General features: G+C 43.6%; 1 protein-coding gene across 2 annotated transcripts in view; it reads right to left on the bottom strand.

Moving 5' to 3' along the window:
• EEPD1 (endonuclease/exonuclease/phosphatase family domain containing 1) overlaps positions 1-27,083 on the bottom strand; it is a 69,660-nt gene that overhangs the window by 17,268 nt on the left and 25,309 nt on the right. For both annotated transcript variants that reach the window (XM_035318091.1, XM_035318093.1), the window contains one exon: positions 16,292-16,343. In XM_035318091.1, coding sequence (XP_035173982.1) covers positions 16,292-16,343 — 52 coding nt within the window. The remainder of the gene's footprint in view (positions 1-16,291; positions 16,344-27,083) is intronic.

Raw genomic sequence — 27,083 nt, 5'->3', positions numbered from 1 at the left:
GCCAGGATGGTCTACACTATGCAGGGAGCTCTCTCTAGAAAGTCTGTAACCACCCAGACAGAGTGCCCGCTCAAAAATGCAGCAGTTCAGGTCTCTGGATGCAGGGAGTGCCTAAGCCTGTTGCTGCCATGTGAGGGAGGCAGAGATATTGTGTGTGTGAGGTGCGAGCAGGTGGATGACCTGGTCAGCTTGGTGGCAGAACTCAAGGAGGAGGTGGAGAGCTTGAGGGCCATCAGGGAGAGTGAGAAGGAGATAGACTGGTGGAGCAACTCCCTGCAAGGCCTGAAGGAGAGGCACTGGGGTGAGACCCCCCAGATGGGGGTGGACCCCCTGCCCTGTTGCTGTCATGCAGAGGGAGAGGACCTAGGAGTTGAGGAGGAATGGAGACAGGTCCCTGATTTGAGGCCCTGGAGCTTGAGAGACTGGTGGGTGCGGATGTGGTATAAAGTCTACCCAGGAGGATGCTTAGGGCAAGGAAGTCCACGCCTCAAGACAGGCTCCACCAAGAAAGAAAGAAGGATAATCGTTGTAGGTAACTCCTTTCTCAGGGGAACAGAGGGCCCTGTTTGTCAGCCTGACCCAACCCATAGGGAAGTCTGCTGCCTCCCTGGGGCCAGGGTCAGGGATGTTGCCAGAAAGCTTCCCAACCTGGCATGCCCCTCTGATTACTATCCACTATTGATAGTCCAGGCTGGCAGTGATAACATTGATGAGAGAAGCCTGAAGACTATCAAACAGGACTGTAGGGGACTGGGACAGTTAGTGGATGGAGCGGGAGTACAGGTGGTGTTTTCGTTCATCACTAGAGTGGCAGGAAGGGGTACAGAGAGGACACGGAAAGACCACCTGATAAACACGTGGCTCAGAGGCTGGTGCCAACACAGAATTTTTTTTTTTTTTGACCATGGGGCACTTTACTTGGCACCTGGCCTGATGGCCGCAGACAGGTCCCAACCGTTTCCAAGGGGAAAACGGATCCTAGCCCAGGAGCTGGCAGGGCTCATTGAGAGGGCTTTAAACTAAGTAAGAAGGGGGACAGGGATGAAATAAAGCTTGTTGGAGGTATACCAGGGGGAACAATGGCAAGGCCGGGGGAGAAGGCAATGGCCCAGCTGAAGTGCATCTACAGTAATGCACGCAGCATGGGTAACAAGAGGAGCTGGAAGCCATTATGCAGCAGGCAGGCTATGACTTGGTTGCCATCATAGAAATGTGGTGGGACCACTCCCATGACTGGAGTGCTGCAATGTCTGGCTATAGGCTTTTCAGAAGGGACAGGCAGCACGGAAGGGGTGGTGGAGTGGCTCTCTATATTAGAGAGTGTTTTGATGTTGTGGAACTTGAGGCTGGGAATGATAAGGTTGAGTCCCTATGGGTTAGGATCAGCGGGAAGGCCAACAAGGCAGGCGTCCTGATGGGGGTCTGTTACAGACCACCAAACCAGGATGAGGAGACAGATGAGGAGTTCTACAGGCAGATGGCAGAAGTTGTGAAATCGTCAGCACTTGTTCTCGTGGGGGACTGTAGTGGGTTTACGTGGCCAGGTTGTGGTAGCAGGGGGCCATAGGGGTGGCTTCTGTGAGCAAGATCTAGAAGCTGCCCCATGTTTGGTAAGGGCCCCACTGCTGACCAGAGCTGAGCCATTAAGTGATGTTGTTTGCACCTGTGAGAGCATATTTAAGACAGAAAAAACGCTGTGCCACACAGCAGCTGGGAGAGTGAGAGGAGTGAGAAACAGCCTTGCAGGCGCTGAAGTCAGTGAAGAAGGAGTGGGAGATGTGCTCCAGGCGCTGGAGCAGAAGTCCCCTGCGGCCTGTGGTGAGGACCGTGATGAAGCAGGATGTTCCCCTGCAGCCCATGGAGTACCACGGTGGAGCAGGGTTCCACGCTGCAGCCCGTGGAGGAGACCACGGTGGAGCAGGTGACCTGGCAGGAGCTGCTACCCATGGGGAATCCAGGCTAGAGCAGTTGCCCATCACGATAATTACTGCGCGATCTCCTCGTCCTTATCTCAACTCTTGAGCCCCTTTCATCGTATATTCTCCCTGTTCCTCTTTGAGGAGGGGGAGTGAGAGAGCGGTTGTGGTGGAGCTCGGCTGCCCACCCGAGTAAAACCACCACAGTCAGGAGCTGTCTTAGGCAGAGTGACCATTAAATAGTAGAGTTCTCTATACTTGGCGAAGTCGGAAAGGGCCCAGTAAGACCACTGTCTTGGACTTCCAGAGGGCTGACTTTGAGCTGTTCAGGACACTGGTTGGCAGAGTCCCTTGGGAGCTGGTTCTTAAGGGCAGAGGAGTCCAGGAAGGCTGGGTGCTCTTCAAGAAAGAAACCTCAATGGCACATGAGCGGTCTGTACCCATGTGCCCAAAGACGAGCCGGCGTGGAAGAAGACCGGCCTGGCTGAGCAGAGAGTTGTGGCTCGAGCTTAGGAGAAAAAAGAGGGTTTATAATCTTTGGAGAAGAGGGCGGGCCACTCGGGGACTATAAGGATGTTGCGAGGCGGTGCAGGGACAAAATCAGAAAGGCCAAAGCTCATCTGGAGCTCAGTCTGGCCACTGCTGTTAAAGACAACAAAAAATGTTTTTATAAATACATCAACACAAAAAGGAGGACTAAGGAGAATCTCCATCCTTTACTGGATGCAGGGGGAAACGTAGTTACAAGAGATGAGCAAAAAGCTGAGGTGCTTAATGCCTTCTTTGCCTCAGTCTATAGCAGCAAAACCAGTTGTTCTCTGGGTACCCAGTACCCTGAGCTGGTGGAAGGGGATGGGGAGCAGAATGTGGCCCTCACAATCCATGAGGAAATGGTTGGTGACCTGCTACAGCATTTGGATGTACGCAAGTTGATGGGGCTGGATGGGATCCACCCGAGTGTATTGAGAGAACTGGCGGAGGAGCTGGCCAAGCCGCTTTCCATCATTTATCGGCAGTCCTGGCTATCGGGGGAGGTCCCACTTGACTGGTGGCTAGCAAACGTGACACCCATCTACAAGAAGGGCCAGAGGGTAGACCCGGGGAACTATAGGCCTGTTAGTTTGACCTCAATGCCAGGGAAGCTCATGGAGCAGATTATCTTGAGTGTCATCATGTGGCACTTGCAGGGCAAGCAGGCGATCAGGCCCAGTCAGCATGGGTTTATGAAGGGCAGGTCCTGCTTGACGAACCTGATCTCCTTCTATGACAAGGTGACACGCTTAGTGGATGAGGGAAAGGCTGTGGATGTGGTCTACCTTGACTTCAGTAAGGCTTTTGACACCGTTCCCCACAGCATTCTCCTCAGGAAACTGGCTGCTGATGGCTTGGACTGGCGTATGCTTCGTTGGGTTAAAAACTGGCTGGATTGCCGGGCCCAGAGAGTTGTGGTGAATGGAGTCAAATCCAGTTGGAGGCCAGTCACTAGTGGTGTCCCCCAGGGCTCAGTACTGGGACCAGTCCTCTTTAACATCTTCATCGATGATCTGGACGAGGGGATTGAGTGCACCCTCAGTAAGTTTGCAGATGACACCAAGTTAGGTGCGTGTGTCGATCTGCTCGAGGGTAGGAAGGCTCTGCAGGAGGATCTGGATAGGCTGGACCAATGGGCCGAGGCCAGCGGTATGAAGTTCAACAAGGCCAAGTGCCGGGTCCTGCACCTGGGGCACAACAACCCCAAACAGAGCTACAGGCTGGGAGATGTGTGGTTAGAAAGCTGCCTGGCAGAGAAGGACCTGGGAGTATTGGTTGACAGTTGGCTGAATATGAGCCAGCAGTGGGCTCAGGTGGCCAAGAAGGCCAACAGCATCCTGGCTTGTATAAGAAACAGCGTGGCCAGCAGGTCCAGGGAAGTGATTGTCTCCCTGTACTCAGCTCTGGTGAGGCCACACCTCGAGTACTGTGTTCAGTTTTGGGCCCCTCACTACAAGAAGGACATGGAGGTGCTTGAGCAAATCCAGAGAAGGGCTACGAAGCTGGTGAAGGGTCTGGAGAACAAGTCTTACAAGGAGCAGCTGAGGGAGCTGGGACTGTTCAGCCTGGAGAGAAGGAGGCTCGGGGCGACCTTATTGCACTCTACAGGTACCTGAAAGGAGGCTGTAGCGAGGTGGGGGTTGGTCTATTCTCCCACGTGCCTGGTGACAGGATGAGGGGGAATGGGCTAAAATTCAGCCTCCAACCTAAGCCTCTCCTGGAGTTGGATATTTATTAGGTTGGATATTAGGAAAAACTTCTTTACTGAACGGGTTGTTAGTCACTGGAATAGGCTGCCCAGGGAAGTGGTGGAGTCACCATCCCTGGAGGTCTTTAAAAGACGTGTAGATGTAGAGCTTAGGGATATGGTTTAGTGGAGGACTTGTTAGCATTAGGTCAAAGGTTGGACTCGGTGATCTTGGAGGTCTCTTCCAACCTAGACAATTCTGTGATATCCTTTTGGAAAAGATTTCTCTTTCTCCCTCTTGAGAATAATTCTACAATGAAGATGTCAATGAAGAAATATTTTTTTTGTAAGTGTGGTTTATAGAAGCCAAGCTATAAAGTTTAAGAGAAAAATTCTGTAATGGAAGTAAAGATAAGGAACAAATCTACTGAAAACATCACAGACACAGAACTACTCTCGGCAAGGTTATTGACCTGTCCTGCCATGTTAGCATGCCCTGTTTGCACTGTGTCATCGAGAGCTGGGGTAACACCTTTCCACTCTTTACTTACTGGTTTTGTCACTCTGGGAGCTAAAACAAAACATTGATGATTGAGTAAATCCTGTCATCCTCCACGCTCTTCACAAACATTATATCTAATGAATCCTTCAAATGGCTCCATAAACCTGCCATAAGCAGCAAAACTGAGGCAGAGCCTTTCAGCACCAACCATTCAGCCAAACCCCTAACCAGCACGTGGCTTCACACATAAAGCTGCACCTGCAGGCACAACTATCACTTCTTTGTGTTTGTGCAGACTATTGTGGTGGTTTTACCGTGCTAGGCAGCTGAACACCACAACCGCTCTCTCGCTTCCCCTCCTCAGATGAGGAGGGGAAGAAGTAAAGGAAAGAACAACTCACGGGTTGAGATAAGGATGATTTAATTAAAGGGAAATATATATATATATATTATTAAGGAAATATTATTATTAATTAAACAATTCAACTAAAGGGAAAAAAGGGAAAGGGGAAGAGGGAAGGGGAAAGGGAATAACAAAAGAAAACAAGTAAAGATTGTGTGGAAGTGCAGAGGAAAGAAATTACTCTCTACTTCCCACAAATGAGCAATGCTTGACCACGACCTTGAAGCAGGGCCTCAACGCACATAGCCGGTGTTCAGAAGGAGGACAGACGCTTTTGCAACGAGAGCCCACCCCTCCCCTCTTCTTCCACCTTTTATTGCTGAGTGTGACATCATATGGTATGGAATACCCCTTTGGTTGGTTTAGGTCAGCTGCCCTGCTGATGTTTCTTTCTCACTTTTTTGCCCACCCCTTAGGAAGGTTAGAGAGAGTCCTGATGCTGTGCCAGCACTTCTCAGCAGCAGACACAACACTGGTGTGATACCACTGTTGTTCTAGCTACAAGTGCAGAGCGCAGCACTGTATGGGCTGCTGCAGGGAAAGTTAACATTCCAGCCAGACCCAGTACAACTATGGGCACAGAAAGCTCATTTGTTGTGACAACATGCAGATACAAACATGGACACGTTGGTAAATACAAGAGCTCCCTCCAGACCAGATGTAACGTGAGTTTTTCATCAGCCAGTTTCCATCACCTGGCACCAGCTGTGCAATCCATTCCGACTCTCCCAGTTAGGTACCCAGGGCTTCCTCTTGCAAAGGGGATGCTGAGAGCAAGCCAAGAGAAGACAATGAGTTCAGAAATGCAGATTTTACCTGTCCTTTTCCAGTGTCCTGGACACAGAGTACATGGTGGCAAGCAGATGGCTTTTTCTGCTTGCGATCCCAAGTCGTGGCCCATCATACGGGAGGCACCTTCAGCCTTTCCATCAGTTTGAGCATAGCTCAGTGGTGCCTGGAAAATGTGCTGCCTCTTAGACAGCAACCCAGTATTTCTGACAGACACCCACGAAGGAAAGATTTCCTTCTTCTGAGGATCAGATTCTTGGCTTCTAAATGAGTGCTTCAAGCACCATGTCAAGGACTGGAGAGCAAACATCTACCAGCCTGCAGCCTTGCTGCCCAGAAAGGTGATTTATGTCCTGAACTCTAGGCTTTGCTGTAAAGACCATTTCTAAGCTTAATATGCATTATAGGAAACCTCCTGGACTGAACTCCTCAGAGGAGACAGGATGAAGAAGGCACGTTTTTCAAGCCAACCTATGTGCAGGCACAGGCTAGAAACTGAAGTGCTGAGATTGAGGTCATTCTGGGCATAACCTTCATTACCAGAGGAACACTAGAGCAAAGCATTAAAGGACTCAAAGTTTTTAAAAAAAAACACATCACCTTCACAATGGGTATCTGAGTCACTTAAGGAATCTGGCCACATTTTGAGCCAGCCCATGGATAGAAACCAAACTGGAACACGAGGCTCCCTTCTGCAGCTGCTGTGTTAATCATCCATTTTATTTTATGAATGTGTGGGAAATAATTATGCTGATAAACTTTAACATTATCTCAATTATCAAAAGTGTGTAATGATTTGTTTCCATACACAAACCTGTTTGAACCGAAGCAGATTTTTTTAAGTTAGGTTTTACAGGATCAGTTGGGGAGTGGTAGGAGCCTAAGTTTGCACTCCCAAGTGATTTGTTTTCCTTTCTGAGCACTTACTTTGTAAAAAATCAACAATGAGTTTCTACACTGTCCTCCCAGATGAGCTCACCACAGTCACCCAGCAGCTTATTTTTTCTGTAATACCTGAGAGGAAATTACATTCTTTATCTTTGACTATATGATTAAAAAAAAAAAAAAAAAAAAAAAGGATTATAGCCCATAAAAATAGTTCTATGCTTGTCTTTTAATCATGGTGTTCCTGGGACAACAATTTAGATCATTCACTGGCCCCTTCATCTAGCTTCATTCCAAACAAAAGTTATTATTTATATAAACAGTGTCTTTTTATAGGGCTTGAAAAGGAAGACATGGAAACCTTTGGTGCAGAACAGTGAAACAACAACTGAAAGACAATAACTATCATAACACCCTTTAAGTGCCAGGGACTCTATTAAAAAAATCACAGGATACTCGACTACCTATTGTCAAAATGGGCTATGAAACATCTTTCAGCCAGCCTGCCACTGGGGAAACAGTCTTCACATATTTGTTGGAAATATAGGCTGCCTTTTTGCTATGAAAGGAGAACACCCATATTGGCCAGCCTGTGCATAGGAGCAGTTTTATGGGTTTTCAGTTTCTCACATTTCCATTACAAGCTGAGCTTTTTCCTTGTACTTCATGGGACAGACTCATTTTGCAGAAGACATTTCCTGAAGACTTCTTTTCCTACCCTTGAGCGCTTTTTTTAAAACATAATACCAGGATTGAGGCTCAAGAGCTTGTCAAGGATGGTCCATAAAGCCTTGCAATTCATTCAAACGAGTGTTTTAGTTCGCATAAGTAGGCAGTATAATCATTAACAGCAATAACAGCATGCTAAGGGAGCTAATACGGTATAAAGAAGAATAAAAAAGAAACCCTCATCATTACAAGCATATTTTTTTCCATTGAGCTGCTTTTACAAGAGATGAGTGGGTGAGTTCAAGCGGTTTTCCTATATTGTTATAAAGCTGTCCGCTCAAGCAGTTGGCTGTGCTAAAATCATAGCCACAACACAGTTGTATTATTTACTTGTTACTACATTGTCTGCTGTAAACATTCAGTTGCTTTTTCACAGTTTTTCCCCATCTCATTACTTCCAAATGAAAAAGACAAGTTTCATTTTGCCACCACTTCAGCCATCAGAAAAAGCAGATGCACCTCTCAGGGAACACAGATGTATGCTTAGGAAAGTATTACTGACATTATTAAAGCAATGAGGGCTCAGATTTTTTTCTTTTTTGGGAGATATTATACGTGTACTACTACTGATACTGCCTCAAGCAGTGACCAATATAGAGCTCCAACTCTTCCACAAGGTAACGTATTGTATGCTCAGCCAGAGCACGTCTACTTCATTTTGTACCATCACAGCCACCACTCTGCAGGGCCACAGCTTGCCTGGCAAATGTTTGGAAAGATAAACTGCATGCTCATTTGGATTAGATATAAGGCACCAGGTAATCACAAGTCAGTAGCTTTCTGGGAACCCTTCTTTTATTTTTAGTTCTTTGGCTAAAAATAAAAATGCCCCCCCATTTAGTGAGCCAATGCTTTTGTCACGCAACTGGGAAGCTCCCATCGATTTCTGTGGTGTGGTGCAATAATATGTGACAAGGACCTTACTCATCCAGCACTCACTGGGACTACATAAGGTGAAAATCAATTCATCAGAACCCAGCCCTTAACACAGAAGGCAAATAAAAAATCAGCCTATGAAACATGAGACCCAGGAGTGATAAGACCTGGTTTCTTGTTCACCAATTAAAAATAAACAAACCAAGCCAGAGAGCTATTTGCCATGATCTGAGTCTCCTTACCTGCACCTTGCCTTGAGCCAAAGGAAAGGAGTATGGGAAAAAATGTGCTAATACAAAGGAAGAACAAAATCAAAGGGGAATGGGGAAATCATACAGTTTTGAGGGTTATTAATCAAGGAAAGCTGCTTAAACACATAAGGTAGCTAAGTCTCCACACTGGTTAAGTCTACTCATTTCCAGAAGTGCAAGCAAAGTGTTGGGGTTTTTGTCTTTTTTTTTTTTTTTTAATTTAAAAAAACAAAACCAAACCAAACAAACAAAAAAACACTCTTCTGGGATATACATGGAGGTAAAGATGAACTGGACTGTGCTGAGGTGTAGAATGAGAAGGAAAAAAAAGCAGTGTGTTATGAGAACTTCACTGACAAAAAGGAAAACTGAACGGCCCTCATTATTACAAGACCACAATTTGGACACCTCCTCTACAGAGACTTTCATCAAAAACTGTAATTCACAGGTCATTTTACTTCCATCCATTCTTTTCCTACTGCTAGAATACTGTTTTCCACAGCTGATTTACATCTGTTTAGAGGAAGCATTCTTTCCCATGGTAAGAATGCAAAAACAAGGAAGAGAAGAGTAATGTAATATGACTCACAACCATTGCCAGTCTCAAATATCATTCCTTCAGGCATCAATTACACTACATTACAGGACACTGTGCCACCTTCTGTAAAGCTATTTATATCTGTCTTGTATCCTATTCCATTACTTCTTTCTTGGATGCTTATTATTAGGAGGATCTCTTACAGGCATTAGGACATGTAATCTCACCTTTTTTTAAATCTCATACACTTTTTCTATATTATTTTTCACACCTCTAGTCCTTAATTTAAAGAGTCTGATTTGACATTCACTCCCATTGACATTGCCATGTCAATGTATTAAAAAGTAGGAAAAAAACAAACAAACAAAAAGACAAAAAGAACCTTCCTCAAAACTGCTGACTGCTCAAAACTGGTCCTGTTCTATGAACTGGCTTTGTCTTCTACCATCTTACAGAAGAAAGACAGGAAAAATCAACAGATTAAGGACTCTTCATATTACTTCTACCACCCACAAACTTAAGTTAAACACATGTTAGCATTTGTAAGTACACATTTTCTGTTTCTCCTTGATCTGGTAGTATAGAGAATGATTTTACTAATGGATAAGTTTAGCTTCTCTCCAGGGACCGAATTAGATACCACAAACAAACAAACAAAAACAACAACAACAGTAGCAAAAGCCAATTACTATAATGAGCAATCTCCATACCACTAGTTCCTAGAGACACACAGCCACACTTTGGGAGAGAGTAACAGTGCCCCTCCTAAATGACATTTTAATAGCAACATGTGCTCTCCATGGCTCCCCGTGATGTGTACAACATTGTTTCATGAGAAAAAAAGATGGGAAATGCAACCAGAGAAAAAAATCCAACCAAGATCAAATAAGCCAGCGATATAAGTAGGTTTGAGCCTGTGCTTCCTATACTGCAGAACACATTTCATTTATACCCATAGGAAGTCTTGGTTAGGCTTACGCCCTCCCCAAGAATCATTCTGACAAAACTCATGGCTTCTGGCTCTAACCAGATGAAAATGGTTCAATGGCATTGGTACAATAATAGGTTACTTCCTTTTACCCTGAGATTTCTGGACCCAGGGGATGAGGCGTAAGTAAAAGACTGTGCCCTTCAGTATTACCTGCACTCAGATAAAGAAGCAAGAGAAAGGAAAGACAGAGATAGAGGGAAACATAGGAAGGATGTTGGAGAAAAGAGAGTAAGTAATAGAGAATGTGAGAAAAAAATAAAATCAGCCAGACAATTTGGCCCTCTGTTGGAATAATCTCCTTTTACTGGGAGCAGTCAATCACTGCCTCCTTGGTGGCTCCAACGGAACAGGGCAGGAGTACCAACCCCAGCTGATGAATCATGAAGTTGAATTAGGCAAAGGGTACACAGGGAGGCTTGGTTCCACCTCTCCTCTCTAGGAATAGGGAACAGAAAAATGAGGCAGCAAAAGGGCTGGAAGAGACTGAACAAAGGTCCTGAGTGAGTCAGTGGCAAGTCTCCTATAGGAGACTTTAGTGGCAGCTCCCAGGCTTGCGCAGGCCAGAACCTAAGGTGTAATGTTTGCCTGCAAGGGCAGCATTTACTGCACGACCAGCCACTCAGTGTGTTTACCACAGTGATGGGCCAGATAAATGTCCTTGGGTGACGCGCTGCTCCATGTCAAGGCACATTATAGTGCCATTCCAACTGCCCTAACAAGTGTGCACACAAGCATATTTATATCCATGCAAGCAAGAAGCCATGTGCCTACGCTTACCCATGCAAATGGAAAACAGGACCTCTCTTCCAAACACCACAAAGCTCCTAGGGATAACCTTTCACAAATAAACAACCTACCCTGCTCTGAGAGGGATTTTATAAAGAACAGAGATTACAATGGGTTTAATCACGATTAAACACTGATCTGGCTCAATCTACTCAAAAGCAGACAAAAGAAATAAAAACCTCCAGCAGATGCATTTCATACTGGAAATTCTGGAACCTCAATTGATGTCATACTTTTTATGTTCAGATAATATCTGGAGGAAACAGTACACTGGATCAAGAAAACAAAAGCAAATTTCTAGTTAAAATTCTCCATGTGCTGTGTAGAAAGGCAAACACTACATCAGGGAATGCTGTAGTGTTTTATAAACTCATTTTTCACAGTAGCTGAAATGCCACTGTTAGAGTGATGCAACTGGAAAGAAACAAATTCTCCTTTTTGCCCTGATCTCTTGGGTCTTATCCTGTAAAAGTGGACAACATTACTCACTGTGTTCACCACTCAAAGGCTTTTTGGTGATGCGACCGATAGCCCAGCTGAAGTGCACACAGCACTTATACACCAATGCATGCAGGAAAACAAACAGAAGGAGTTGGAAGTCACAGTACAATTAGAAAATTATGATCTAATTGCTATCATGGAAATGTGGTGGGACAAATCACGCTACTGGAACGCTTGAATCAAGGGCTACAAGCTTTACAGAAGAGACAGGCAAGGAAGGAAGGGCAGGGGTGTTGCCCTCTGTGTTAAGACACAGATTGCAAAGAGCTGCCTCTGAGAAACAGCCATGGACAGGAAGAGATCTTGTGGGTAAAAGTTAAGGCCAGACCACCAGAGAACGGGGTCTGCTAGAGGCTGCCTGGCTGAGGGAAGCCTGTTGCTGAGGCCTTTCTGATTCAGCTACAAGAAGCATTGTGCTCACAGGTTCTCATCCTGATGGGAACCTTGACCCCTGGACATCTGCTGGGAGAACAGCACAGCAGACCACAAGCAACCCAGGAGACTCCTGCAGTGCACCGAGGGTAACTTCATGGCCCAGGTTTGTGGCAAACCAACCAGAGGAGAAGCGTTACTGGGCCTGGTGCTCCCCAACACAGACCAATTCATTAACGAGGCTGAGACTGGAGGCAGCCTGGATGGAACTGAGCTTGACAAGGGGTGCAAAGAATAACAAGAAGGGATTCTGTAGGTACATTGCTCAGAAAATAAAGACCAATGAGAGTGTGTCCCCCCTGATGGATGAGAAGGCAGAACTGGTAATGACAGACATGGAGAAGGTTGAGGTACTCAACAGTTCTTTGCCTCGGTCTTCACTGCTAGTCAGACTTCCCACATCTCTCACTTCCCTGAACCTGTAGATGGGGGCTGGGTTGCAATGTAACACCCACTGTAAGTGAAGAGCAGGTTCGAGACCACCTGATGAAACTGAACGGCTACAAGTCTTTGGAGGCTGATGCCATACATCTCAGGGTCCTAAGGGAACTGGCTGATGTAGTTGCCAAGCCACTCTCTATAATATTTGAAAAATCATGGCAGTCAGGTGAAGTCCCCAATGACTAGAAAAAGGGAAACATCACTCATAGTTCTAAAAAGGGTAGAAAGGAAGACCTGGGGAACTACAGACCAGTGAGCCTCATCTCTGTGCCTGGGAAGATCATGGAGCAGGTTCTCCTGGAAGCAACGTCAAGGCACATGCATGACAAGGAGGTGATCCAAGACAGCCAGCACAGCTTCACTATGGGCAAATCGTGCCTGACCAAGCTGGTGGCCTTCTGTGATGGAGTGACTGCATCAGTCAACAAGGGAAGACCGACCAACGTCATCTACCTGGACTTGGCAGTACAGATCCAAGGCTGACTGCAGTTAATGGAAGCATCCTTATTAGTTTAAGTTGTGTCTCCAACTCTGCATCTGCCTTAAGTTTTGCTTTTACTGAAATAAATACTGTGGAGGTTTCTGTTCACCTTCAAGTCTCCTGTGCAGACCATATATATACATGGTGTGCTGGGATGGTCTATCACAAACTAAAGAATGAAGTGAACGTCCCCTGCAGTGGACACACAAAATATGCAGAAGTACAGAGCACTCCACCTCAAGTGCAGAGAGAGAACACCTTCACCATTTCCTTTTAAACATACAGGTTGGAGGAACAACTAACACAAACTGAAGTATCTCTGCTGAAAATTAGCAAAAGTGAACTAATTTACTGCAGCTGAGAATGTGGCCCCAGATTTTTGTCAGTGGCACGTTTGCTCTTATTGTGAAGAGAACATACCACGTCTGCATCAAAACAAAGACAGAAGTATTCTGAGGACAACTCTCCCTACACATTCTGCTGGCATCAAGCACCAGTGACAGCATTGTTTTGGCATACTTGTTGCATAGGGAAAGGCATGACGGATTTAAACACTAAAACAGAAACCGATGTGAAATGTCACCTGGCTAAGCAAATCAACTTGCTAATTACCTAAACAGATTTATTTTTAAACTATAAAAACAGCATGTTTCTCGGGAAAATTATTTTTTCTCCTTTTGCCAAATAAATGCAATTAACACTTGCCAAGTACTCTTCATCTGCAATTTCAGAGTTCTTCATCTGCAATTAAGGACTTCACAAAATTAGACTGGGTAAAGTATTCAAAAACACCCTGGGGCAATAGTGACCCTGGAGGTCTCCCCCAGAGCTGTGCTCCTAGAAGAGAAAATGATGCTTCTTACGGAAACTTCTACATGCTTCTACAAGTGCCAGCACATCTGTGTACTCAAAACATTTTTCTCTGAAGCCTGGGTGGCCTTGAACCCTACTGGGAATGAGGCTGTCAGAGAGGTGAGCCATCACTTTGCATCTCACCACCTGCGTTTGTGGCTGCCCCTGACAGCAGCGGCACTTCTGAAGGAGAGGAATGCCAGCACGTCAGCAACATTGTCCCGTGACAGCCAGGGTGAGCTGAGTTAGGAAGCAAACATCCTCACCCATGCCATGCAAGGTACCTGCTGGAATGGTCTGACAGAATACAGCCAAAATAAACACAAACAAGCCTTTCTTTGACCCAGAATATTTTCCAAGTAAAGATGACTCATGTTCTTGTTGTGTGACCTGGTCCCATTTCATTGAGTCCATTGATTATTTTCCTGTTTGTATGGGATGCTGGGGTGCATACAGGTGACAGCAGCACCCCAGAGAAACAAACACCTGATGAGCAGTACCAAGGCTCAGACAACTTTGTCCAGAGCCAGGATCCATAATTAAACACTGCCAATCACCTCTTCTGTCTTGTCAACTCTAGAGGTAAATGCAACAAATCATGGTTGATGTTTGGCTTAAGGGACCACTTGGCCAAATTTGCCCTGACATACATCAGGACTTTGACAATTAAACAAACAGTGTTTGCAAAACACAAAGCTTCTCACGGTGGGATAATTTTCAGTGGCCAAGGTGGGAAAAACATATGAAGATAATGAACTATATAAGACTATGTATAAAAGAATTGATTTTTTTTTTTCCATAAGTAACAGATACACCACTTTTGAACTTGACTGCAGCACCCCACTGAGAGAGCACAAAGCCTCCTGTGACATACCCTGGAAGGGGGGAGGGGGGGGGGAGGGTATCTTCTTAAGACCCCAGCATTTCAGTAGCAGCTCCCAGACTGCTTGCAAGCTGCAGGAGCTTCAACAGCCCTTTGCTTCAGGTGCCTCCCCTCCCAGCCCATAATAACATTGCAAACAGATAACAGCAAATCGTGTTCTGCAGTGCCAGGTCATTTTCTTATGCTGTCTCAAGACCCTGAGGACACTTGCTAGACATGCATTTCACTGTGATTTGATTTAATGGAGCCACTCCGCAGTACACTCATGTGAGCCCCTAAGTCTTTTCAGGGGACACTGTTGTTTTAAGTGTTTTTACTCATTTTGAGTTTTCATGTGAGTATCAAAAATATGTAACAGCACTTTCAAAACTGAGTACTGAATTTTAGAAATAAACAGGTTACAAAAGTTTGAAACCATTATATATAACTGTAGTCAAGGAAATATGATAGTCTAGAAAGTGTTGTACAGGAAAAACACATTTAGATTACTATGTCCATAGCTTAAATAATTTTTCCCTTGAAAATACAGAAGATAAATCTTGTATATTAAATATTATTTAATAATATTCTGTATTCCTGCAATACAATACAGATTAATGACTTATGAATACAAAATTCAACATGTATTTTCAAGTCTGATTTTGCAAGCAGGCAGGACAAGATTTTTTTTTTTTAGCCTACTTTTTTTCCTCCTTTATTTAACAAATAAAGACAGCCAATTTCTTCAAACTTACATAATTCCATACTGTTGTTTTCCAGAGGGCTAAACAGGCTTTTCAATTTCTTTAAGCTTGGCATTGTATGAAAGTAGATATCAAATATTCAGAGAGCTCAAATTAGAAAGATCATTTTTCTGATGCAGAGCTTTTCTGAAGAGCTTCCTGCAAAACTACAAACAATGGCAAAAACAGCAGTTCCCACCAGGCTGACGTCACTCTCTGGCCAAGCCTTGTTTTAGGCCTTGGGCCAAAGGGAGGTTTATGCCTGACAAAAAGGTGAGAAATTTATAGGGTATGAGATATCAGAAAAGCTGACTACTGCAAAAAACTATAATTAACCTACTTTGCAAAAGGAGTGTTTACAAACCTTGTTTTCTTCACATGTAAAAAGTCACAGTATCAGCTTCCTAAGACTTCTGTCGCTACCTTTTAACAAAATCCAGCTCCTTCTATGAAAATCAAAGTTGCCCAAAGCCAATGAAAAACTCAGCATGGCTCCTCCTCACTGTGCTGAGCACTAGCTGTTTGCAAACCCTGTTATCCCCAAAAGGGTTGATGGATAGTAGGTCCCTCACCTCCCCAAATACCCAAGCATAAAGCAGCTCCCTGGTGCAGACATGAGGAGAGCTCAGACTGACACATCATGCACTCAGCTGGTGTCATTAGGGCTGACATTGAGCACATTAAGCAGCCAGCTGCTCTGTTCCTTTATCACTAAGTTAAACCACATTTCTTCCAATGAACCTTCTTCCATTCTCCTTGTTCAAACGGGGCTCCTGAGACGCTCTTCCTTCTTCAGACATTTATTCTTGTCAGTTCAAATCATCTACCTCTCCAAGCTGTTAGCAAGGATCAATTTCAGGAAAGCTGATATGGGCAGACTAGAGGCATTGCTTATTCCAAGTCCATTTTAAAATCAGAAAACACCAAAAGCATGCAGTCAACTTCAACAAAATGTTGCCCCCCTGACTTCATGTCCTATGCAGCTAGTAAGAGGGACCACATGAAATTCCACGGAGTTAAGAAGCCCTGCTAACACAGAGGTCTTTATGAGCTCCAGTGAATTATTACTGTTGTATTACATATATTTTTAAATACCTTTTCCAGTGCTTCTCTATCGACCAGCTCCTGCACAGCCAAAAGCTTGATACTGCAAGAAAAAAAAAAAAAAACGCAAGAGAAAAAAAGAATGAATCACACCATTGCAAGCATTACAGAAACACAAGTTAAGAACAGAACTGAAGTTTTCTTCTTCTTTTCCCACCTTAAAGAAGTTTATAAAGTATAGAGATTTTCTGCTTTCTGCTTTACAAGCATATCTGAATTCACTTTACAGAGAGCCTGCATTAATCATTACATTTTTAATAACCCAAATTAATACTGAAGTATCTTCTGAACGATGAGCACAGGGAAAGAATCTAAACATTTCTATCATTTTCAGTCAGCTCTGTTCTTCAGTATCAACAGGTTTCCATGAGTCTCACAATAGTCATTACAGGGAATTTACTGTATTATGTATGAGGTACTGTACCTAGGGCATCCCAGCTAAAGAAATTTGAGGGAAATAGGAGGGAAACATGCGTAACTGAAAGTAGGGTGAATAGACAGTAATCAATAATCATTGTCCTTGTAAAGCCACTTGCTAAGCAAACCCAAATTTCTTCATCTACTGAATCGTTTCTCTATAGGCTAAACTGCTCACTGAATTGCATTCACTTCAACAAGACTCAGAGTTACCCAAGCAGGATTTTGCCCTGTAACACAGGTAACTCAGGTAAAATCACTTCTAAATCAAGGTATGTAAAAGAACCTTGTTCCACTTCTACACTTTCATGATTGGTTTAATGAATAATCATAAATTACCCACTCTTCTTCAACTTCCGTTGAAGAAGACATGTCTTCTTGTACATGTCCCCAGTTACTGCAAAAGCCCGATCCTTTCCAGGCTAAGAAATTTCAGGAAGAGATTTTATTGCATCCCCACCAAGCTGGAAGGCTCCCAGGATGGGTAGGAGCCTGAAAGCAGATAAAACTCCAGAGATGTTCAGGCTACTACCAATTACATTTAACTAAAACATAAGAGCACATCAGGAGGAGGGCCTATTGGACATTCCCTATTCTTTTTTCAGTCACTGTAGACTTTTAAATCCATTCCATGTGGAATTCACCACTTCAGTCTTTTCCATTACAGAACAACATTTTTTTCACCAACAGAGACCAACAGATGCATGACTTCCATTACCCAGTCTTAAAACCCGTCGCTTAGCATATTATACTTGTAGTCCCGAGGATAACTTCCTTTACTCAGAGATACACAAACATTTGTGTTGCAGTGGAACAGTCAAATGATGCATACAAATATTGTTTAAATTACTCTCATGACTCTAGACAGACTCAGAACAGGACAGTAAAAAGCTCCTATTCAATACTGTGTGCGTAGCTGATGTAGCAGTCTGTCAAAGGATTTACTTTGCCATGTACTACAAGAAGTTTTATCAAACCATTCCAAACCTCAGAGCAATGTTGCATAATTCTCGAACATCCACCAATGTTCTGGTACATTAATTATGTACCATCCTGTAACAGCAGTCAACAAAACATAGCTTTGGTCATGTCCTTCTACTGTATTATAATGCTTTCCATTACAAGTATTCACAGCCTAAAACCCTAAACACGCATGTGCTTTCACTTTAATGTACTTCCAGTTTTCAGATGTCTTCAAAAGCATCATAAAACACCTACATCCAATGAATTAAAAAAATCATTAATTTTTTAAAAAATTAAAAAACCTACATCCAATGAATTATGAATAGTCCCAGGCTGTGCATTCCCAGTCTGTAGAGCCTATTGCTAAGACAAAGAGCGTTAAGAGATAGTTCAGAAAACAAAGGGACAATCCGGAAGAAAAGGTACTCCACTGAAGTACAACTGCCACAGTAGCAAGGGACACACGATCTGTCATGGCGTGGAGAACACCCTACGCTGCACACACACATGCCAGCAGGACGGGAAGGGGCTCAGGGAGAACAAAAACCCGACACAAGGCAAAGTCTGCTGCAAAGACTGCTTCAAGCCCCTATGTGCATAGTGAAAGCTAACTTTTTGCTATTCCCTTTCACAAGCTGTACAACAATGTCTTTTTAATTATGCAAATTACTTTTGTGTTTTCCTTTTGAAGCCAGCAGTTGCATGGGACTTTGAACACGTCATCATCAAAAGGTAGAAAATATCCATTGAGGTTGATGATGCTTCTACCAATTTAACAATTTATTTAACCAACATTAATTGTCTGACAATAGCTGCAGAAGAAAAATGAAGCCGACTGCCAAAATGCAAGCATTGTTTTCATTTGAGATCATCATCTTATTGTACACACCTATCCTCATTGCCATTTACAGTAATAAAACCCCACAAGAATTCCTTCTGATGGCATGCTTTTATTTAAAACAAAGTATACTGAGTTACAGAAAAACAAGTAATAAAGAAGGGAGCATGAATCCTTTTCACTTTACCTCATTATATTTACAGGGATGCTGTCCTCCTGCTCAGAGGTGAAGAGACCCCACAAAATGTTTACATCCTGCAGAGATACTGGATATACAGGGCCAGAACCAAATCTGAATTAAACACTGTTACATGATTTACAAGAATGGTTTTCGTGGCCTGTGTGCTTGACTCCTGCTGAGAAAAAGACTTTCCTCTACTGTTCTAAACTTGCAGAGATCAATGTTTTCCCCATATTTTCCTAAGGGTCCTCGCTGTTTTCCACTCAGGTGTCACCTTCATACAGCCAGCTACAAGACACTTGTTTCCTCGAAGCACCAGCACCAATGCTGCCTCTGCCCCTGGGTTACAGTTCATTGCCTGGAAAATTGTTCTCAATAGCCAGTTATTTACTGCTTTCTCTTCCAGCGACTCCAAGCAATGTTTGTATGTGCTACTTCATGCAATGTTGGCTTAGAAATGCAGCTTCTTTTAAAGTTGCTGCTCTGGGGGTTGGTTTCACGCTTTGAGGAAAACAAAACAAAACGGCTGCTTATTTTGGCTATTATTTTTATCCTACAAGTAGTGAAAGCAGCATACACCCACATACACTGTGGTTTATGTGTTTGCTGAGGATTTCAGAGTAGAAGGGAAAATGGCTACTTAGCATCTGGGGGACAACTCTGATAACGCAGAAATGCGAAGACAGGTACTGAAGGATGACGCTGAAGCCAGAGCTGTCTCTACAACGCTACGTTTATGTGCTCTGTTTACATACCGTGTTGTCATTTCTTTCACCTTCACCTGCAGTATGTGAACACTAACTCATAAATGAAGTTGTAGAAAAATGTATTTCCTGAAGAAACCTTTTGGTTACCTGCTCTAACCCACCAGCTTTCAAGTACACCGTTAACAAAGCTGTACTGCAAGTAACCATACCGACATGACAAAAAAGTCCCTGGTTGTATCCGAATTTGTATTAAAAGTACTTACTGACTCAATTACTTTCCACAATCTATTTTAAAAAGCAACTGAAATTAACATAGTTGCACCCCGGCACACTCAAGATACTTGAAAGCATGCAGCGATCAGGATGAAGAACTCTCCTACAGCAGTAAAAATATGCAAACGTGTTGTCAAGGCACATATGCAAATGTGCTGTCGAGGAAACACGTGACTTCTTTTTTACATTTGGCCGTGGGTGACACACAGCATTTTCTCCTAAGGGAATTCCTTCAGGTTTCCAGAAGATTAGTCATGGTGGTGAGCGAATGCCTATAGCTACAGAGTATTTCTACTCCTCAGGGTAGAGTTGCAATCCTTCCCTAAAAGTGTTCAACTTCCAAACAAGTAGCATTGGGTTCCTCTCTCTAATCTCATGTACCCCACTGCAGGAATAATTAAAGCCTTCTTAGCAACCCTTAGTACTACTGCAAACTTGCTGACAGGTTCTTTGCTGGTTGGGGCATTCCTGTTCACCATGAGCCATCATCACATACTTTCACAGCCCTTCACCTCCCAGTTTGAGCTCTTAACCTCCCACTGCCCCTAAGTCCCACTTGCTCTTGGCATGAGCACAGTGACCTGCACCTGCTGACCTGACCACACTCTGAAGGTGAGGTCCCCATTCAGTGCAGAGCCTGGTGATTTCAGGAAAAAGGGAAAGAGGAGGGAGTGAGGAAGAGCAAGTTGGTGATCGCAGAGTCCTTGAAGTGTTTAACACATCACAGCATCCTGCAGAAACAACTAGGTCCAAGCAAGTCACCTAGCAGCAAGTCACCACCAGGAGAGTGGCACTGCCGGCGCCTGCACCTGAGCTCCCCATGCCACATTATTCTGCATTCAATGCACGGTGCGTCTCCAGGTGTGCCAGCACAGCCAGATCTGTTACTGCTTTGCTTTTCTGTTTCAGCAGCCAGCCTCCATAATCAGCTTGGAGCAGCAGAGCTCCCTGGCCAGCCAGCACTGATTGCCTCCCTCCTGCTTGTGGATCCATTAGAGCACAGAGCTCAGGGCGAGTAATGATCCTCTGCAGTAATTTCTGCTTTCAGCACCAGCCTGCTCATCGAGCTGGGTTTCTCATCTGGCAGTAACATGAACTGAGAACTGATCTCAGTGTGCTTTGCAAGCTTATAAATCTTTGCCTGGGGCCTGAGGTTTTCCAAAAACCTCATGCTCTGTATCAGACCATAAGCCTGAATAAAGCTACCATCATCAAGAAATGCTATATGACTTCTCTTAGTTCTCTGGCTCCTTCTTCAGCATACAGCTGTACCTAATCCCACTTCATCTAGAATCACAGACATCATTATAAATAGCCTATGCAAAAACCACTTGAGCACAAACAATTATTTTAAGCATTATTAAATCATTCCCTCCTCCCTCCCATAAAATGTTCCTGTTTGTTCTTAAGATTAGATCCCACAGCCGTTGTCCATGGAGAAGTTTTATGGATGATTTACATATCCCAGAATCAATCTTTTTTAAGCACTCAGAATAAATGCTTATAATGAAATGCTTGATGACAGACTTACATTGGGGTTGATGCAAATGAATAGTCCAAGACCCCTCACCCTCCACATCATCAAATCTGTATGCTAGAATTGCTTTTGCCTATGTACACAAACTGACCTTACTCATAAATCAGTTCAGCGGTAAGAGATGCACATGAGAGTCAAAAAATAAAAAATAGGGTGAAAAAATACAGCTCAACTGTGCTAACAGCCCTTGGTACCTGGAGGGAGCTGACTACTGAAGCACTCCCCATCAGCCACCCACTCGCAGCTGTGGTCCCAGGGCTTGCCTTGAGTCCACAGGTCCCTGCCAAAACAGCACACTCCAACTCATCTCCATCCAGGCCAGCCTGCAGCCCCAGCACTTCCTTTGGTGCTCACCAGATGACAGGATGAATAACGAGGAGGGTGGTTATGGGCTGTGGAAGGGGCTGTTGCAATTACGAGTTTACTGCAACGGTCATGAGAGGGAAGCACAACCCCACTACAGCCAGCTGCTGACAGTGCAATGCTAAGGACTGAGATGAACTGGGTTTTAACAGTTTTAAATACAGACAGAAGCAGAGGCAACAACTGTAAGCTTCTTTGGTAACGGTGGGGCAAGATAACAGCCAAAAAGTGACACACAAACAAAAAATCAACGGTACCAATAAAAGCAGGCAGAAGAAAGAAAAAAAGCATGCTTAATGACTTTGATCCTCATAAACTTCCTCTATCTACCCATATGAAGTCTGACGGAAATAAAATCAGTTTCTCCTTTTCCACTAAAATCATCTGTGTCGTCTCAATCACTCCTTAAATGGAGGGAAAATTTGTGCCTGCTGCCATGTCTAATGGCTGCTGGAAGCCACCAGAGAGCTTGTGAAATACACCAACAGCCCTAGATGGGAGTACCATGCCATATTGCTTGGAGACTAGCCACCAGGTAATGGCACAACAAACAACTTGGAAGAGTCTCAAGAAAAAGTACTTTTTACAGTAAGGAGAAATTAGGATAAAACCTGCAAGCCACATTTTCTTTTATAGATATACACATGTACACGCACCCCTATATATATGTACACACACACACATCCATCCATTCAGGGATACTCTCTCTCAGTTTTTTATTTTGGATGAAAGCAGCTGTTCTTCGATGTCTGGTCACCATTGATTTGCTTGCACAAAGGTTTAAAATCAAAAAGCACATCAAGGCTATGCAGCTGGGAACACAACCAGGAGTAAATGGAAGGAGCGGAGAAGTTGAAATCCATCAGGCAAATTGCCAGCCTACTGCCTGCTGGACAAATGCTGCTCCCCCGATGTTTGCATTCGTGGGTCCTGTTAGATTGTTTGAGTGGCTGGAGTATTTGTTATGGAGAGAAAGGAAACTGTAATGGAACTAAAAGGGGGAAAACATGAATTATGGATGTTTCGTACTGAGCATTAAAGGGTGAAACAGTGGCATCTGAGAAGCAGGAACAGACTGGAGGAAAAGTAAGTATAGTACTTTTTTCTTTTTTTCAAGCAATTCCCTGGGTCCCATGGTACCCTCAATCCTCTCTTGCATGCAGCTCTCTCCTTGCCATTCCCTTTCTTACATCTGCAGTAAAACAGAGATGGGGCCATCATTTTGTAGGACCAATGTACTTTATATCAAGGGTCTGATTTAGGCTTAACTGATGCTTTGGTTTCAGCATAGCTATGCTGTTGCAATAGATGATTCATAAACCCTGGTCTGGGCGTACTCCCAAAGCATGAGTGCAAAAACAGAAAGTTGCAAGAGCATCAAACTTCTTCCTGGCTCTCTGGAAGGCAAAGTAAGACATGCTTGCACAATGACCCAAACCACAACCAGCAGCAGAAAGCACGAATGCCCATCTTTAACAGAATCGCGGACTGCTTGAGGTGGGAAGGGACCTCTGGAGGCCATCAGGTCCAACGCCCCTGGCTTAGGCAGGGCCACCTGGAGCACATTGCCCATGACCGTGTCTAGGTGGCTTTTGAAGACGTCCAAAGAGAAGACTCCACAACCTCTCTGGGTAGCCTGTGGCAGTGCTCTGTCACCTGCACATGAAAGAAGTGCTTTCTGATGTTTAGACAGAAGCTTCTGGAAGTTTAAGATGCAAAATGAGACTTGCAAGTCTTCTTTAGCTCTTCTAGGGAATGTCCATCCCAAGTTCTCTTTGAAGGGACAAAATCTATGCTGCCACAGGCATTTCTTATGTCAGTAAGAGAGCAGGTCCTGCCTTAAAGCGAGGGGAAGAGGCTCCAGATCTATTAGCACCAAGGCAGGATGGCTGGATCATGATCCAAGCTACAGCATAACAGCTTGTGCACCCAGAGGTCTGTCTCTATTTCCAGTGATAACAAATTGTTGGCAGAAAATACATTACTATGCCTTGTAGCAGAGGGTGCTGTTAACAATAAAGGTGAGATTCACCACAAAATTAAGAGGGGATCTGATCAAAAATCCAGGGTTCTCTGCAACTTTAAATATAATAATGTAATATCATTCTTTTCTTGTCCATCTAGCCAGAAAATGTATCTTCTGAATTGTGAGACACTGATGTTCAACAAAAATTATAGGCTTCTCTGTTGTAGAGGGGATTAAGAGCAGCAGGGAAGATCCTGTTTACCTTTTCCTTCAGATAAAGGATTACATCTCAGACATTATTCTTTCCTTTTCTGGAAAAGGGGGAAGGAGACTGGGTATCATCAATTCATTTCTACTTGAATAAAATCTCTCTTTCTGAAGATTCTCTCAAACTTTTAAACCTGAGAAAGTTACAGAAGGAACATCCTTTTAGGTACACGCAGCACACGTGCACAGAAGTACTCTACTTTCATTATGTTCACACATTCGCTATCCTACCTCAACTCAGGCTGTGGAGTACCAAAGACATGAGCCCAGAGCTAACTGCACTTTCCAGAAACTGTTTGCTAAGTTAGAGGCCATTCTACAGATTTGTCTTCTGCTGTTATCTTATTTTTTCCTATTCTTCCCTAACTCTTTCTCCACAACCTGGTGCAATGCCAGGATAGTGGTAGCAGTAATAAAAGTAAGTGTTATGGAAGGTTTCCAAAGTCCTTGGAAGAGATGTTGGTTGAAAGCAGTTGAAAACAACCCCCAAATTCCCAAATGCATGAGATCAAACCATGGAAAGCCTGAGACTGCTAGTAACTCAGTGATTATAGAGTAGTAGCCTAATGAATAAAGAGCAAACAAATCAAATACATATATTAAATTATACTGAACACAGCAGTCTTGTCGCCATGTATCTTCTAGCAGGGACCAGGTGCAGACACTTCAATGCAGATTAACTTCCAAAATCATTCAAAACTCAGGGTGGGCAATCCAGGAGGCTTCTCTGTCACCACTTCCACCTACTCCTTCACGCATTACTTCTGTGCCAAGGACTTGACTACATGATAATTCAGGCAGCACAAGGGAATACTACTGCAAGTCAGAAAAACAATCTGATGACAGTCATATTTCCTCATGAAAAACACACATTATTTCAACCCCTCTGTTTCAACTTGCTTCTGGTGAACAGTAAACCAAAAAAAAGTTGCCCATATTAAGAAAAGGGAGAGGATGGCTTTTAGTTTCATTTGTATTGTGGTAAAATGTATTCTCCGTCTTCCATATTGCATTTCTCACTATATTTCAGTAAGAATAATGTCTCCCTTCAAAGTGGTTTACCTTATATCCAATTGTTTTGATATTACAGAAAATGCTTTGTACAATGTTCACAGTTTTAGGATTGTTACTATATTTAAAAAACTTTTCAAAGCAAGTCTGTTTCCTTGTAACACTGCAGGAAGACACAGGCTTACAAAGAGTGTTGTGTTTGTGGCAACACTGATTTCTTCTGAGTCATTAAAACTGGACATGGGCAAGTTATTCAACTTGCACTGAATTATTCAAATATGTCCAACAAGGGAGGAGACCAAGATTTAAGACAAAAGTTAGAAGCTCATAAAATCAGAGGTGACTTAGAGCTTCCAAACAGATTATAGTGTAAGTGGTGTCTGGCATTTGGCTCTTTTTCTGGATCTTCTGAATCATTCCCTGCTTGGGTAGGGCCTCTTCATTCCAGAAATGGCACCTTTTCCAATCTAATCCCACCTTACTGCAGCAGTGGAAAAACTGACTAGTCCCTTAATTAAACCAAATTGGCATTGTTGGGAGAGGGCGTAACAATATGCTATTGTTCTGCCATGAAGAACAAAGCTATCAATAAAACGTGGGGGGCTTGGGATGCAAAGCAATTAGCAGGGACTCTGTTTGAAGAATTTACCTTTGTGTCCCTGCAAAAGGGAGTTAAACCTGGGAAGCAATAAAATGTGTTTTGAAAGAATTTGCCTTCCTTACTGCAGAAGGTATGTGAAACATATGCTATAAACCTCTTATGTTAAAATGTTAAAGCTTCTATTGCCTCCTTATTCACTCTCTGAAACTTAATGCAATATTACCTTCTCATACATGCATATGTACGCCCACTTAAAGACCTTACAAAGGCATCCAGTGGAAGCCAGTTTATCTTGTTAAATAGGGGCCCCAGAACAACGTACAGTTGGTGGTACGTGACCCAGAATCAGCTGGTGGTATCCGAGTGCCTGTAAAGTTTAGTCTGGACTTACACGAGGAGTATTGAAGCTTCCTGGCTGAATCTGAATATAGAACTTCATAGTCTTTTATAATATGCTCTTAACAAAGATGTTGACCCTGAAAAGTTGGCTCCTACTTTTAAGAGGCTGCCAGAGCTCCACAATTGTGCGCTTCATATGAGCATTTTATTCAGAATACTTTACGCCAAACTGGAATTGGTTAAGCGGTGGAAAGGCTGAACACCGGGGATTAAAACAGAAGAACATACACAAGAGGTGCTCAGAGAAATGCTGTGAAGTTGCTGAGGAGAGGCACTGTGATGAGAGGAAAGAAGCACTAGAGAAATCAAGAGCAGCACTTCAGTCGATTGTATTTTCCTCTACAGCTTTTTCATGAGCAGTTTCTGTTGTCTTACAAATTCAAAGACATTTCCAGAGGAGGGATAAAATAAAGTGTGTCATTACAGCATGTAGAGAATAAAGCAGAAAATGCATTAAAAGCCCAATGGACTTTACTGTGTGCAACTCAGGGAGCTCACAACATGACTTCGATGCTACAGTGCCCTGCAAGAGCATGTGGGAGGCCTCCAGCACCCACAAACTTTCCTCAAGCCCTGTATTTTTTTCACCATCCTTCCAAAAAACTGCATACTGCACCAGAAGCCATTTTGGCTTCTTCAGTGATATTAAGGAAATGAACAGTAAGGCAAAGGAATTAGTGATCATAAAGGAAGTGTTTGCTTAAGTGGTCAGGAGGTAATCTAAACATATACATACACATATGTAGGCACATACATGCCTCAAGATCATCGTGGCAGTTTACTAACGTCAGCATCAAAAACAGACATTTAAAGCAAGAAAGAAGCACAAATACAAATGGAAGCATTTCTCAGTCTCGGATAACTCCGTTCCTTCTGTTTCCAGCACAGTCATCACCCACGGGCCTGACCAGTAAGGTCTCATCCACAGCCTGTATCGGGTATGATTAAGACAAATAACTGCAAATCTACCACCTCTCCTGACAGAATAACACTCCTGCATTCTTGCCCTGGTGAAAGGCTCTGGTGTAGGCCTAGCCTAACAATATAAAGTTTCCACTTCACTGGAGCTCAGCATGTCAGTCAGCACATCTATCTCTGGCACAACAAACATGGATGGTGGCAGGATCAACTGCTAACAACGGGGTTGTTCTTCTTATAGCATCTATACCATATGGTGGAAAAACAAAACTGTTGTTTGGCTAGCCCACTTTCCTAAAATATAAAATAAAATATAAAATAAAATATAAAATAAAATATAAA

Source organism: Oxyura jamaicensis, chromosome 2 (assembly GCF_011077185.1).
Source record: "Oxyura jamaicensis isolate SHBP4307 breed ruddy duck chromosome 2, BPBGC_Ojam_1.0, whole genome shotgun sequence".
Taxonomy (NCBI): Eukaryota; Metazoa; Chordata; class Aves; order Anseriformes; family Anatidae; genus Oxyura; species Oxyura jamaicensis.
The sequence above is the reverse complement of the archived record's forward strand: the minus strand, read 5'-3'. Positions and strand labels throughout refer to the sequence as shown.